This window comes from Trachypithecus francoisi, unplaced genomic scaffold (genome assembly GCF_009764315.1).
Source record: "Trachypithecus francoisi isolate TF-2019V2 unplaced genomic scaffold, Tfra_2.0 Lachesis_group7, whole genome shotgun sequence".
In the NCBI taxonomy this organism is placed as follows: Eukaryota; Metazoa; Chordata; class Mammalia; order Primates; family Cercopithecidae; genus Trachypithecus; species Trachypithecus francoisi.
Window position 1 is genome coordinate 14,374,915 of NW_022681472.1, and position 16,164 is coordinate 14,391,078.

The 16,164-nt window shown below is 41.8% G+C and overlaps 2 protein-coding genes across 4 annotated transcripts in view; one reads left to right on the forward strand and one right to left on the reverse strand.

The window, feature by feature from the left end:
- The window catches only part of TOX (thymocyte selection associated high mobility group box), a 313,830-nt gene extending 302,599 nt beyond the window's left edge, over positions 1 to 11,231 (reverse strand). Inside the window, exon 1 of the mRNA XM_033203282.1 lies at positions 10,903 to 11,231. Coding sequence (XP_033059173.1) covers positions 10,903 to 11,004 — 102 coding nt within the window. The 5' untranslated portion in view covers positions 11,005 to 11,231. The remainder of the gene's footprint in view (positions 1 to 10,902) is intronic.
- Positions 9,320 to 13,581, forward strand: LOC117079450. 3 transcript variants are annotated; one of them, XM_033203287.1, is made up of 5 exons: positions 9,320 to 9,764; positions 10,026 to 11,308; positions 11,981 to 12,251; positions 12,668 to 12,736; positions 13,091 to 13,581. In XM_033203287.1, exons 1-2 carry the CDS (start codon positions 9,695 to 9,697, stop codon positions 10,913 to 10,915), a joined length of 960 nt encoding a protein of 319 aa, XP_033059178.1. In that variant the 5' UTR covers positions 9,320 to 9,694; the 3' UTR covers positions 10,916 to 11,308; positions 11,981 to 12,251; positions 12,668 to 12,736; positions 13,091 to 13,581. The 3 variants fall into 3 exon arrangements, with proteins under 3 accessions (XP_033059178.1, XP_033059177.1, XP_033059176.1); XM_033203286.1 differs by having other exon boundaries at positions 12,668 to 13,581; XM_033203285.1 differs by lacking the exon at positions 11,981 to 12,251.
- Positions 13,582 to 16,164: the final 2,583 nt, after the last annotated feature.

A 16,164-nucleotide genomic window follows, 5' to 3' on the forward strand; every position in this document is an offset into this window, starting at 1 on the left:
GCAGTTCAAATTCAAAGTACTCCTATTCATTTACTGACCAATGTCATTCTAGTTCACATCAGCCAGAGAGCTAAGCTCTAAAAAACATAAAAGACTTGCTTCACCACTGACGAATAATGTGTACACTTTTACAGAGCTTAAACCTTAATGCTTTCCCTGAAACTAACAATACAGTATATCTTATCATTCCTTTTTCACAAGCAGGCAGCTGCTGAAACGCTTGCCACTTCAAAATATCAATTGCTTGCCAGAGTTGTCCTCAACACACCCTGTCAAATTCATGTATATTGTGCAATGAAAATGGTGCAGGGCTGAAAGCTAGAAATTGTGTCAAATTCTGCTGTAAGGGTATGATGTGCAAAGAACAATGTATGACAACCGTAGAGACTACAAACAATGGCACTGGAGCCAGGGACTTCATAGATCACAACTGCGCCTGTACATATTTTATTGTAGGCATTATATATTTAAAGCATGACAAATGTACCATTGTACATTATGTGCTGCACAAATAGAAGCTCCTCCCACTCATTCGCCTTTTGCATTTCTCTTGATGATGGAAACATAGTTGAGTTTCATTTTTTTCTCTTCTCTTAAAACACTGAAGATTCCTAAATCATAAAGGAAACACACACACACACACACACACACACACAAGGTTATCAAAAGAGTAACAGAAAACAGAAGGCAATAATACAAGATGAGAAAATGAGACCTTGTTCACTTAACATTTTGGCTTCTCTCTGAGGACACAAAAGCAAGGATTATCTTCAACACGAACTGAGGGTATGAAGAGAACTACGCTATCACTATGCCTATAAATTGTTGTCTACCTAATTTTAATGCAGATAAGTGCTGGCTTATTGATTTGCACGATTTTCCAGCAAAATGGAAATCCCACGTGAATATGTTCTTTGTGTGCAGAAAATATGGCTTAAGAAGCTTTTACTATTATTGCTTTCCTATGCCAAAAGAACAATTAAGAAAATAATATCTCACCACCCTATCAGGTCTACAAACTAATGCTGATTAATTTCTTAGATTTTAAATATCCCTTCCCATTTCCTGATTCACTCTGTTTGCTTTAAATGAGTCTCTGGTTATTGAAAAGTTGTTTTTCTTCTAAACATCTCTTTAAATAACATGAAAAATCTGAAAATATTCTCATTTTGGTACACACCTACTTAATTATAAAGGAGCTCCCAGCTATAACAACTCGACACTAATTCAGTCAATGACTGTGGAAATGGAAACACGTTTATGGGAGAAGATTACTATGAATATATATTAATCTCTTCTACGACCTAGCTTAGGTTACAAAACCTTTATCACACAAGTAGCTTGGAGTGGAATTCACTGACTCGAGGCTAAGGAAAATGAACAGATATGTTTTTAAGGTGTTAATAAATATTTTGGAAAGAGAATAGGTGGTTTAGGTGCTTAGAGGTGCTGACCTTTGCTATGTTGATTAGTGGGACAATGATGCATTATTAACACACAGCAGCTGTACCTGAACTGCTGCCATGAATATAATAGCCTTTTATAGCCATCAGGGGAGTGAGGTAGGAGGCCTTTATTAACCACTAGACATGATTAGCACATTATGTGAACTTTACTAGGCAAATTATCTCTTATTGAAATATAATGTTGGTTATAACTAATTGTAAACATGATTTTTAAAACTTCGCAGTGAAAAATTCAAATGTTTTACTACCATTCAGCTCATTATTGGCTGGTAATTGCTGACGAAAACATGGTCTATTTTGTGGGAGGTACTTACAGGAGCTGAATCTCAAAAGGCAGATTGTGTCACAGAAGGCTGCCTTTAAAATTATTTAGCATTACAAGTTCAGGGATATTAGCATACATGCAAACTTTCTCTCCCTAATTAAGTAAAAGTGTTCATGAACTAGAAAAGCTGCTTTGGGATTTTTCTTCCTTTTCATTTCTTTAAGTAGTTCTTAAAAGATTAGTTTTGCAGTAAATTTTTGAGAGTTACCTTGAAAAATAACAGCATAATTTATTTCAAAAAGCTTAATTTTGGGAGAGGAAAGATTATCCCATTAGCCTTAGTAACTGAACATAGCTCTGACAGTCCATTATGAACAGTCTTTTATGCCCTGGCAGGAAGTCATTAACATAAAATAAATCATTAGCTTTGATATTAAGCTATCTGCAGGTTTCTATGATTAATGTTCATGACTGCATCTGCCAAATGATAAAATATACTTTTTGTTGGAAGGTTATCCTGCCTCTTTATTATTAACATTTCTCTTGATACAATTGTTACTGGCATTTTAGGCTGAGCCATCTTGGTATAGAAAGGAAGCACCGGTTTTTTTCACTGGTACGAAAACGCTAATGCCTGTAACACTTTACCCATCATTTTTTAAATTAACCATTTAATTGAGTTAACAGACGTAAGGAAATCAGGCAGCGCTCAGATACTTTTTCAGTGTAATTGCACTGTCTTTAGGCCCAGTTGGCCCATTCGTTAATTAACCTTGCACATTATATTTCGCATCTCTGACCCATATATCAGAGGAAGGCATAGAGAGGTAAACTTGCTTCCCTGAAGTCAGGAACAAGAGGGCATTTCCCTCTTTTGCAGTTATTCTCCATTTTTATCTTATCTTCCTACACTGCAAAACAGGCAACAGCCCTCATCAATAGCATCTCTCCTTAGGAACATTGGCTCTTAATGCGGAGAGGGAAAAAGAGGCCCCCCAGGGGGCCTATCAATATCTGAGGGAGGGAGATTACACACTGTACCTACAGAGACTCCACTTTCCTAATTCACCTTTGACTCTCCAGAAAGGTTATCTCTGACTGTCTTCCTGAAAGAACCACCAGTCTACAACTTTTCAAAACACTTTTATTCCACTAGGGCAGCAGAAACAGAAGAAATGGGCTGAGAATGCAGTATTTTGCTAAATTCTTTGAATTTTTTTTAACATCTTACACCACAAGATTTCAAATAATCTACCTCCTTAATTCTCATAAGTCTTCTCTGATACAAATATAAATTATTTTCTCTACTGGATATATGGAAGACTGGAACACAGATGGATTAAAGGTTTTGGTGTCAGAACTTTTACCAGGCACAGAACAAAGTCAGGCTTCTCAAGAGAATGGGAAACAGAGTGGGAGGGGTATCACATCCTCTTATGGTTAGGTTTATTTTGCCTAGGGAGTAAGTCAACATAGACTTAACGGCACTTGGTTTTTCTCTCAAATATTCAACATAATGGAGTCTTTCCCTGAGAAGGGCCTATGGTTTTCCTCAAAAAGACCTGGTTCTCTAGTCGTATTAGGATATAACATGTCTGTTTAAAGCCCTAAGATTCTGAACAGCATCTTCTCCTGTGAAATACTGCTGAGTATCTTAAAACGGAGTGGTAACCAGGCATTCCTAGTAGTCACGATGTTTTTCCTTTGTTGCTGCTGTTATACACATGAGGGGTCTGCCATTTAGGATAAATTTCCATGCATTTATGGCCAGAAATATTCCAGAACCATGAGAAGCACAAACACACACACACACATGCAAATACACATGCTCACACAATCCACCCCCACACACCCATACACATGCACATACCCATACACACACCAATGTTTCTAGCTCAGTAACCCCCTGCCCCGCAAAGTGGCATCAAAGACTTCAGTCAAAAGGCATTTTAGCCAAAAGCTAGTATCATCACTACTGTGGATCAGACAAATGACCTGTAAGACCACAGGGCACCCAAAATACATTCTATTTTCTTGGCCACTGACAAAGCTTTTTATCAACCAACCATGGCCTCCTTTAATTAGGAGTCCTTTCCAGACAGTTTCATAAAAGCACATAATTCAGGAATGAAAAACAATAGATACTTGGCTAAAGCAGAACCATTTAAATCTCCCAAGTAAAAAACAAACAGATAAAAAGCATTAATAGTGACCCTGGTTTCATGACCTTTGATACTATAAATATGTATCAGTGATGATTTTTTCATGAGTAACTTGGAAATCTGAAAATAGCTTTTAAAATTTAACTTTACAATTTTTATCAAGTAAGGCAAACTTGCCATAGATCAAACTAAAGAAGTGTGGGAAATAGTGATACCTCCCATCAGGAAAGAGCAAGGAGTTTCTGGAATTACCCTCCCTTCTCGTCTTTTCTGCTGCACCATCAACATCCAAGCACAGAGCAATATAATGTTCCCATTTTCAAAATGAATGCTGTAGGGAGCAACATGTTATAACCAGGAAAAGCTCATTCAGGTTAATGTGAATTCCATGTCTCAAAGTATTATGGAAGAACTGCTATAATTAACAGTCTGTTGGCACTTCCATTATAAACCACATTTCTCAGCAGTTTATAACTCAACTGTTTGTAATGAGAAATTGCTCTTTGGGATGAAACTTGGCATGCAAGGTTTAAAACAAAAAATTCTCAAATTCATTAGGGCAGATGTAAGCGGTGTCATCTTGGCACTGTAGTTTCCTAGTGGACAGCCCATTTAGCACAACTCGTTATCAATCAGGGGAGACCAGCCTATCTAGTTCTGAAAAGTACATGTTCAAAGAAAAAGATCAATTGAAAATATATCGATAACTCCGAGGTGGAAGTAAATGAAAAGGGAAAAAAGCATGTCTAAAATGGGTAAAATTAATAACTTGGGTAAACATGCAATTTAAACAAATAAGGGAGCACTCCAGCTTCTAAGACGCCTCAAACAGAAGCTTCTTGCAGGCAAGAACTACAGTTAGGATCATGAGAGCCACAGTGTCTAATAACTATGATGTGCTACAATCTTGTTTTCTGATAAAAGTATGAATTTTATATTCTTGTATTTGGATGCACACAATATAAGTTTTATTCTAAACAACAACTTATCTTATTTTTAAAATGTAACTGTTAATAGCATACAATCAATTCATGATAATTACATTTCATTTTTATTGACATGTAAGATAATTATCCTACCTGTGACTTCTCAGAAATCTTGAGATTCACACTCAGATAGCTAAAATGTAGGGTGGTAAGTGATCTAAATTTGATTAACTGATTCAGTTCTACATGGCCAACCATTCTCGTTCTAGTTATCTATGTATATTCTAATGAGAATACATCCACATGCTAATCCCTGTTACTTACCTCAAGTGTAACCCAACCTAATTTACTGTATTCCAACTGAAGATCACAGTCCCATCTTCATACTATTTCGAATCTAAACATAGCCTTCTCACTGAGGAAGGATGTTTAAGGGGTTTATCTCTGAGCTCTAAATACACTGCATAAAATGGGAGGGGATGTGGAAGGGAGACTATGATAGCTTAGAAATACCAGTCATGGTTATTTTTCCTCTCAGCATCATATGGGGGTTGTCTTATTCTAGTATAATATTGTGTAACTCCACATCATCCATTCAGGTTGGGGGGATGGGGAAAGGAAAACAGTATAATTTGGGATTTCAAAAAGCAGATGTGGGCCTGAGAGCTGGTAGATTCCAAACAGAAAACAGAATCAGGTTACCGCAAGAATGGATATGTTCACATGATTATGATGATGATGAAGGAAGGTGAGCTGAAGAGGGAGCCAGGCAGCCTAGGCAACCACAATGGGATTAGTGTCCAGTGGAGAAGAGAGTTCAGATTAGAAGTACAGACCTCCTAGGTTAAAATTAAGATTGGGGAGGAGAGTAGCAAAAGCAAGGGTGGTCCCAGGAGTTGGAGTGGCCGGGAAATGGGTAACTGGGAAGGAGATGGAGAGGTGGGAGATAAGAGGTGCTGGGCACACTGGTAGACTTGCGACTGAAGGCTGACTTTAAAACAGAAAAGGAAGAATCATCAGTATTTGAGAAACACCCCCAGGATCTTTTCAAGTTTCTAAAGTCCTAGCAAAAGTTTAGAAAGCACTAGAATAAATCACCCTTCACAGCTAAATAAAATCACTGTGCTCCCCACTACCTTCGTCATTTTCTAGGCTAACCCTCTTGAATGGAGCCCATCACAAAAAACATATCACCACTAGAAATAGTCTCTCACACACCAAAACCAACATTTGAGAACCAGATTGGTACCCAGGAAACCACCCCTAAAATTGGAAATTTCCCTACTTCTTCCTATTCCACTGTTCTTAATTCCCTTGCAATCACATCATTTAAACAAAATCCACAATGATCATTCAATTAGATATTTACATATTAGTTTAGTCTACGTAACTAGGCAAAATATCAAAATTCTCCTTAATATCATTTACTAGCTTTTAAAATACATGATAAACTGTGAGAATACTAAACTACCTATGCAATGTTAAAAATAACATCAGATCCTCTAAAGCTCATAACTATAACTTTGCTTGCACAGACATTTAAAATTGAATTTGCAATATTGAAATAACCCACACAGTCAACATAGCTACATTTGAAACTTTTGTATAATATCTGATTTAGTGGCCAAAAACCATGATTGCTTGGTTTATGCTCTTTCTTACATAGGTATTTATTTAAAACATATTTAACAACCTCAAAACTTCTGAAAAGTGCCAGCTGATAAAACTCCCAGGGGAATTTTAATTTTATATATATGATGCATGAAGTATCAACTACAAATTTCCCAAAGTCCTAGAAGTTATGGAGGTGGATGGAGAACTAATCAAGCATGATGCTCTAAACTGCTTATAACCCTCCCTTCTTTTCCCTCTTTCTCCCCCTACTCCTCCTTCATCTACTCCTCCTCCCATCCTCTTCCTTTTTCTTACATTTACTGTTCAAAATAGGAATAATGACTCCTTCTTAATGTGCTTACAAATCCTGTATTTTTGATGTGATGAGTATTGCCACATTAAAGTATAACACATAATACATTCTAAATAGGAAAATAAGCTCAAAGGAGATTTTGCAGACACTGTAATGAATCTTGTTATTCTTAAAAGTTATCAAATGTCTAATGTTTGCCCTGACATTTTCAAGCAGAGTTCATCACAAATGGGTCCTTCCTTGTGCATTTTTATGAAAAAGAACATATGCACTGTCCTTCCTCATTTCAATGACAAAAGCTGAATATTCCAAATGCCCATTATTCTTCACTCTGTATATCACCAGCATGAAGCATGGGTTTGTGTTTTGGACTTCCCTGTTTCTAAATCAACCAAAGAAAGATTCAGGACATGATTCCATAAAGGCAACCACCGAGAACAGTGAAGCCCATTATTTCTCCTCCCACTGCAGGCTGAGGTCACCATCCCTGTCATTAGCCATGTCATAACATAATTGTATTACTACTCCTTATGTGGGCAGATACTGAGCAATAACTGAACACATCACATTGTTGTAAAAATGAAAAAGTACCACTTCTTTGTCCTATCTTAGCATAAAACCAGTGAAAACAATCTTTGGAAATGACGCCGCACTAAGAAACTGAAAAGAACTGTTATTACTCTGTAGGTATATATTTAAACTGATGATCTGACATCTTTAACTAGAATAGAAAATAAGACTATATCACTACAGAACTCCAACTGTAAGCTCATTTAATCCAATTTATTTTGGTAGCATTCAGCTCAATTAAGGGATACAATGTTACTTCAAATAGTCTAATTAGATGGAACTCCACTATGGTACTCATCTTTCAATGTCTGAAATACAACCATGCTTTAGGCTGCAAGAGGTGAATACTGCTAACCCCAGCCTCCATGTGTCTGTCCAGTCTATGAGCTACACTGCTATTTCCAACACTGACCTACATACAGCAACATGTCATCCGTTCTGGCTGTTTGTATAAGAGATGCCTCACACACTTGCCTTAACCAACATCATTCGCATTGTTCCCACAATGGGCTATGTGAAAATGGAGGCCACTTTGCATAGTGATAAGTTCATAATGCATATTAGTCTTACAATAGAGCAATACTAGATTAAACTGTTTCCAACAATGCCTCCTCCAGAGTTTATTAACTGAAAAATGAAAGTAGTGTTTTGGCAATCCATAGAGCAGCAGTACCGGAAAGTGTCAGCAGAGTAAAACAATCACATTTTAGTTTAGAAAGCTTCAGGAAGAGAATATTCATTTTCTCCATTAGAGTCTCTTCTGACACTGAAAACAATGTCACTGGGAAACTGTAGCTACAGTTGTAGGATTCTAAAGCACAGATAGATACTGGTTCCGCTGGGATTCAGCACAGCAACTTTAAATAGCAAAGTGTTGACAGGTTTAAAATAAAGATAATAAGTAATTTATGATCTTATCACCCTATTAAAAACAAATCACCTGACAAACTGACTGCTATTTGTAATAAACTACATATTCATTACGCCTCCGAAGGAAGCAAGATTTACTTTGCAGTATTGTTCTTTTGGGGATGTCTGATCCAACTTGTTTTAATAAATGTAGGCACAGATTTCTTACTTCGCCTTTTCCAAACTTCTGTCCTTCTTCCATTTCCCTGCAAATCCACTCATGTCATTGCAAAAACAAATGCTAGTTGACTGCATTATGCACAACTACAATTGTAGAGCTGGACAGAAATTTTGTACCAATGCTAATCACGGTGGAGTGAAAAAACTCAAGTGCCTGGGCTTTGTGGGGCCTAGAAAACTATCCAGTACGTTTAATATAATCAGGGACCAGTGACAAATATATCTGATGGACTGCTACAGAGATGGGCCAGAGATGTCCCTGGAGAAACATTTCCATGAAGTCTTCTTCTACTATTAGAAACATATCTTATGACTTTGCATTTATAAAAATCTATTATTCTCTGGATAAGTTAAATAGAAGACCCGCAACTAGTCTATAGAAAGGGTGCCTCATTTGCATTTAAAAAGAACAGTTTGCTTCTTATACACGGGGTGACTTAAAAGGAACTTCAATGAGCTAGTAAAGAAATTCTGAATACTTTCTAAATTAATTTATTCAATTCACAGCACAACTCACTAAAATTATTTAAAGCACTTAATTGGAAAATGATTTAATATATTGAAGTAATTCCTGATTTTCCAAAGCATTTAACTTTTAAATTAAATCTGACCCTACTTATCACAAGAACGAGGAGTGAAATGTGTATCCAAGTCATTAACTTCTTTTGGGGGCTTGAAATCACTGATAAACTTAATAAGATTTGTCCAGTTTCATTGCCAAAATAGTTCTGAGCTTTTGGTTCCGGTAACTACAGTGGAATATATCTTTACTCTCCAAGATAGGGCTGCAACTTTATTATTTTTTATTAGCAATAGTATTGGTGTCATAAGCAAAACAAAAAGTAACACCATACTTGAGTGTACAGACAAAACAGATTTTAGACTAAAAGAACTATGTCACCAGCAAATAATGAAACTTCATCACACAAACTCCTCTGCGCTCGCCAAAGTTTCCCGTACCTTTCAACTTGCCCCTAGCTGAAGGGCTCCCTGTACAATGGAAGCCCTTCTTCCTTGCTCAAGACTGGATGTCCCTCTTTTCTAACTTGGCTAAACACCATCGGCACACAGCACAGTCCTTTGAGTGGGTCTCACACTGGACACAGCACCGAGGAGCTTCTCCACGGGGACGTGTGTGTGTGAGAGCCTGACTGTGTGGCAACACTGTCCATGACTCGGAGCTGCGACTCGGTCGCGTGGTGGGGAGTCCAGGGTCTGAGAAGGCAGCGCACTAAATATCTCTGCATCAGATAAAAAAAGCTGTTTGGTGACGACTCGCCACCAGGCAAATGTTGGCAGTCCCAACGATTTTTCCCGTGGAATACACCGAGGGTCGCCATGGATGTGCCTGCAGGGGCGGTGAGTATCAGGCGGATTTATCACCAAGCGGGAGCTGGGCGTCTAAAAGGCCCGCCCCGCGTTTTAGAGAACTCAATCCTCTCTGCCAACGTACATCTAACGGGACTGCTTAGACACGTCCAGCTAGCCCTAGGCGGGGGCAGTCGTCCCCTGCGACCACTCTGGGGGACCGGTCCCTAAGTGTCCTCCCTCTCGGGGATGAGAGAGTTCGAGAAGCCGGGAGAGTAACCCCCTCCCTCGTACCCCTTGACTGTCCTATAGGTGGACCCACCCGAACTCCGCAGCAGCCCGGGCCAGCGCCCCACCTCCGGGTCACCGGCAGGATCCGCCTCTCTCCGGGCCCCCGCGGCCCTGGCACCCGAGGTCAGCGGGCCGTGGGTACAACTCAGCCGCGGACCCTGCTCCAGCCCCATGCCAAGTGCGGGAGCTTTGGACTTGAACGCGACGTGCTCGCCCGGCTCCAAACAAACTTGCAATTTCCGCGCGCACCCCTAAAACAGGAGCTGTTCCCCAAAACCGTGACCGAGTTACCCCGCTGTGCTCTGGCCCGCGGACCTGTGTCCGAACCCGGGCTCGGCTGCTGGAACAGGTTTGGGAAAACAAAAGAGTCGTGGGGCAGTTTTCCCTATGGGGGGCAGGGGCGCCTCCCGGGTCCCTGCACCCCGACTCCCGGCTGCTCCCTGGCAACTACTTCGGAGAAGGGAAGTGGTGCCATGAGCTCCCACTGCCCGGGAGAGGGAGGGAGAGAGAAGGGGCAACTGGGAAATAAACTGAATTCTCTTACTCTGCCTCCGTTCCTGGACCCCAGACACACCCCCAAAGTATTCCATGGTTTTCTCTTATTATTTTTTAAAACGCCCCCCGGCAAACCTAGGCAGGGATCCTTAGTCGCGAACAGCAGGAAGGAAAGAATCCGAGCAAATCGTGTCACTTTCCTCACAATCGCGGTGTTTGGCAAGCCCCCGGAGCTACTCCACAATATTTACTACCCAAGCGCACGCAGGCTGCAGCGGGCTGCGAGCCGAGCGCGCCCGGGACCGGCCTCCGCCAAGCCGGCCCCGCCGCGGCCCGGCCACCGCCGCCCCCCTCCCGGGATCAAGCAGCAAGAACACGGTGGAAACAAAAGCAGAGCGTTCACCTTGTTGCAATAGTAGGGGTCCAGGCAGGGAGAAGGTCCCAGACAGGGAGCGTCGGGCGCAGCGGCGGGCTGGGCTGGAGGTGGATAAAATCTTACGTCCATTTCACTCTCACATCAAGCAACTCCTTTTCTTTTTCCTTTTTTTAAAAAAAGTGTTCAGCAAAACAAGCTTAGACGGAACAGAGTGAGGTGTCTGGGCTCAGGAGTAAAAGAAACACCTTCCTTCCCTCACATCCGTTTGTGGTTTGTTTAAGAAGAAGAGGAGGAAAAAAAAAAAAAAAAAGAGGGGGGAAAAGCGCTCAACTCTCCCCCAAGCCGCGGCGCGCACCCGTCGGCGCCGAGCGCGCAGCCTGCTCCACCGCCGCCTCTCGGTCCCGCCGCCGCCGCTGCCGCCGCCGCCGGGCAGGTAACTTCATGCGCTCATTGTCCCCCCCGCCCGCCCCCCCATCTCCGCCTCCCGCGCCCCTCGCAGCCCGGCACACGCGCTCGGGCTCTAGGTACTGGGCGTTTTATTGGAGACTCTGAATTGCTCTGCGTATAGTTTATTTTCTCCACCTTGGAGGCCCGGGATGTGGGGGTTGGGGGTAAATTCAGAGGGGACTGGGCGGGAGGGGGACGAGCGTCCCGGGCCGGGCGGGGTAGGGAGCGCGGCCGGACGCGGGCTGCTCACGGCCCAATGGCTGCTTTTCGGAGCCGAAGGCCGGGGACTGTAGAAAGGAGGAGCGGAGAAGGAGAAGGAGGAGAGCACGGCCCGGCTGGGACAGAAGCGGTGGGACCCTGGGAGGCCTCTGCTGTGCCCGTGCCGCGCTCCTCGGGGCCAGCGCGTCGCACACAAAGGGGCTGGCGAGCCAGAGCCACCGGCGGCCTCGGGGTACCGTGGGGAGCGCGCAGCGAGGGGGCGCTGTGGCGCACCCCGCCCCGCAGCCCCGGAGCCCCGCCCCCGGCCCGCCCCGGCCCCACCCCACTCCCACCGCCCCCTCCGCTGCCGTCCCCACCCCAATCTCCGCGACCCCCACACTGCCCCTTGGCTATTTCCCACCTCTATCACTGTGCTCCCCTCCCTACTCCCGGCCCGTAGTGGAGGTGACTTTCCTGCGCAGCGCCGCTCCTGAAGGCCGAGAACCCACAGGGAGTGCGACCCCTCTGCACACTGTGAGTGGGCAACGTCCCAGGGACTCGAGCAGATCGAAGGTTGAGGAGCCGCTCGCCTGGGAGTGGACGGCCTGGATGAGCCGCCCCTCTTTGATTTCTCTCTCCTGCCTGCAGTCCGCACCCCTCCGAGATTCGTGCCCCCCTGGACGGTTTGCGAAGGCTGAGGCTGCCTTGGGGACTCACAAAAGGCCACAGGGGTGATTCGATGTGTAAATAGGGAAACAATCATCAGCACACAATCAGGCTAAAGGGATAACATATGAGTTTGCTTGTTGCCCCTCATGGGATTCTTCTCTTTTTTTTTTTTTTTTGAGACAGAGTCTCGCTCTGTGGCCCAGGCTGGAGTGCAGTGGCCGGATCTCAGCTCACTGCAAGCTCCGCCTCCCGGGTTTACGCCATTCTCCTGCCTCAGCCTCCCGAGTAGCTGGGACTACAGGCGCCCGCCACCTCGCCCGGCTAGTTTTTTTGTATTTTTTAGTAGAGACGGGGTTTCACCGTGTTCGCCAGGATGTTCTTGATCTCCTGACCTCGTGATCCACCCGACTCGGCCTCCCAAAGTGCTGGGATTATAGGCTTGAGCCACCGCGCCCGGCCGATTCTTCTCTTTTTATAGCAGGACGCCCTATAGTGCTCTTGGCGGTCCACGATAGACTTGGAGTCCTCCTCCTCATTTCTCCGGTCGGTGAGTGGCAGGAGGAAATCGCCAATCATGTTTTCCCGCTTTGCCTCCCCAAATCGGAAACTTGCAACTTGCCGTGTCCTGGAGGTTGGGACAGTTTGGGGTCTCTTGGCTGCTGTCCAACAGATTTATCTCTAAGGGCAGTGTCCTGGGTGGGAGGTCCAAGTAGGGATGGGCGACATTTACCTCCCTCTCTGGGAGCAGCCCTGCACCCTAGGGCCCAAAATTCTGCAAGAGAGCTTGGAAATTCTTCATCCGTTCCACTTGTTTTGCTACTCCACACACCCTTCTAGAACATATCGATTGCCGACTGCTCTTCCTAACTTTCCCATAACTGTCTCTTCCCGTGCATTTCAGAGCACCAGGCAAATACAAGCAGAGAGACCCGGAAAAAAAAATTATGAAGACAGCATTAATGATAAAATTAACATGGCTGAGTGGATTGTCAATGCAAGTTCCTTTACTAACTTTGTTAAGTTTTGCTTTGTACTCCTTACATCCTCTTTCTCTTAAGCCATTGTTTTAATTTCTTCTCGTTATCATTTTTAAAAGTAGCAAATACAGCTTTCTTCCTACCTTCACGATTGACATGGTGGAGTTTGGGTTGCAAAGAGGAAGCAGTAAGAAAAAATAATTCTTCTATACATTCACAATTCCTTCAAGACGCAAAGTAAAAGAAATAGAAAATGTGTCCTTTCTCCTAATAAAGGTCTTTATAATGAAATTTAAATGAAGTTTTGTGTTTCGTAACATCAGCTTTCCGAATACTATTGTAGATACTAAAATGTGCCTATATGTATTTCCTTCCACAATAATAGTAATAATAAACTTTTTAGGTTCAAATTAAACGTTTCTCAGCTTAAATTTCTATCCTCAATCCAACATTTATTATATCAAAACTTAATTTTTAAAAATAAAAGTTTCTTGGAATTCATCATTGATGTCTGTTTGATGGCCTTGTGAACATCAGGAAGATGAAATGAAATGGTTCAAGACTGGAATACCATTATCTGCATCTTGACACCTGGGAGATAATGATGTCTCCTGCTTTGCTCTACAGACCTACCACTTTTCTCTGCTTTAAAGGAAAATCCAAACGCATGAGACCTGTGCATTCCTCTACATAATCAAGAGTCTGGTTTCTTCCATAGGAGTGTATGGAGTCAAAGTGGTATTCTGTACATGGCATGGTGTGATAGGTGGGAATATGAGCTACTGGGGGGAAAAGTTCTTTCTTCTAGCCACTTATACAAAGAGAGGCCATCTCAGTGTAATCTGAAAAAATACTCACTTTATAATGCTGTATCCAAGGCCCATCATAAACTAAATGGATGTATTTCTACTAAAAGTTGGGGAAAGTTGAATATCTAAACCTCTTAGTAAATCTTCTTAATTTAGAAAATAAAATACTAGAACGTCATTGAAATACTTTTCAGTTCCTGGACATTCAACTCCACGTCATGGATAAAAAAAATAGTTATTTGTCCATTCACTCATTTGTACATTAATCAACAGACAGAGTGGTGAAAAACACTAATGCTATGTGTTATTTATAGGTTTAAAATACAAAAACAAATTATTTAAAACGATTCCTGCTCTAGATGTAGTCTTTCAGAGCAGTATTTTCCAACCTCGTCTGGTCAGTGAAGTCATCTTAGCAGTTTTGAAAAATACTCATGCCAGAGCCCCACCCACATAGATTCTGATTCAGTTCTTTTGGGTAGGGCCTGAGGATAGGAATTTTTAAAAGCTCTCCAGTGGCTTTAATTTTCAGAAAAGATTGAGAACCACTGGCCTGAAAGGAAAGATAAGGCAGTCTAGAAGGTAAGAGTCTAAGGACAAAGGAAATGTTAAAAGTATGAAATTATAGCAGATAGGCTGGATTGTCATTTTGTCTTGGTCCCCATAAGAGAACATTGAGGATCACCACTCCCAGAACCCCATCACCTACACTGCATTTTAGAGATGCAGTTGGCAATTTGCCCATTTACTCTTAGTAAACTTGCATGACTTGTAAAGGTCCAGGTTACAGTTTATTCATCTGACCTAGGAACTTTATGTACTCTAGTTACCAGAAAATGAGTGTCTATAAACAAAACATCTCTTTACTAGTGCTGATGTAATACTATCAGTACCTACTTGTGAAATGTCTGCTATGTCATGGACTTAGTCCTAATTTCTTTACATTGAATTTCGCTGTCTTATTTAATTTTCCAGATTACTTTGGAAAGCCTCATCAGTAATTACAAACCACACGGAGCATTTGATTTTGTTGCCTCAACATTGCCCATCTTCGTTTTAATTATAGTTTCACAAATTGCTGTGTTTTCAAATTTATACTTGTGTTCAGTGACCACATTTTATGTCTACTGATTCTTTGTATTATGTAGGTTAAGTCCTAAATCTTATAGTAATGTCTCCAAATCACATACAGAATGCGTTACTTTGGGGAAAATAGCTTTTAGACAGTTAATCTTATCTGTGATTTACAGGAGTCTTATAAAAATTATTCAACAAACCATGGTACTTCCTGGCAGGCATTCTTTGCTAGATTTTGGAGTTAGTTTTTCTTCAAGGGTTGAAGCCCTCCATAGATGCACATGAGAATGAAATATTATATAGAGGGGTTGATTTTGAAATGCCAGATATTAAAACTAAAATCAAAGCCTGCCAAATTGTATAACAAAATTAATATTTAGCCCTTCACTGGCCTTTCTGACTTACGGGCTAGTTTTCCAGTGACAGCTGATGTCACAATATTTCTAGGGAAAAGGAAGCCTCATTCTTTTAAAATACGATTCATTTTATACCTCATATGGCCCACCTAGGATTTTAAGGCCTCATTAGACATGTATATACCCAATGAGGTTACAGGGTGAAGTAGCTATTTGTTTCCTTAGAGTCTAGACAATCTTGAGTGCTACACATTTTAGATTCAAAAGGATATCATTAATGGTTTTGATGGGAAATGTTTACATGTTCTCAATTTACCAGTAAGTGTTTACTGTTGTCCAGGGTTACTTAACATTTTTCTAAAGTAATTTAAATATAAAATGGAATGATATGCAATAAGTAATATCTTTCAATGGAAGAACACAGAGTACTGAAGTTTATTTCCTGGGGAGATTAGTGAGAAATGACTAGATTGTAAGTCTTTCAACCAGAAAATAAAGGATCTCAGAATGATGAAGGAAGTTTGAAGGAAATGATACAGGTCCACAGATAGCTCACATGGTACTAAATGACTCATAAAATGCGGTATTTTGTACATAATTTGGGAAGTGTGCCATGCTTGTACATCTCACCATTGAGTGTGGTACAGTACTTTGATCTTCAACAATATACAACATTTGTGACATAATAGCTGTAATAGGACTATTCAGCTATTTTACACGGCAATAATCCAGTCCTCTCTCATCAGGATAAACTGT

What these genes read in the sequence shown, in the direction of transcription:
- LOC117079450 (XM_033203286.1), top strand. Translation starts at nt 9,695, where the DNA reads ATGTTGGCAGTCCCAACGATTTTTCCCGTGGAATACACCGAGGGTCGC. An exon ending in TGGATGTGCCTGCAGGGGCG is followed by an intron (nt 9,765 to 10,025) that starts GTGAGTATCAGG and finishes ACTGTCCTATAG; the next exon opens with GTGGACCCACCCGAACTCCG.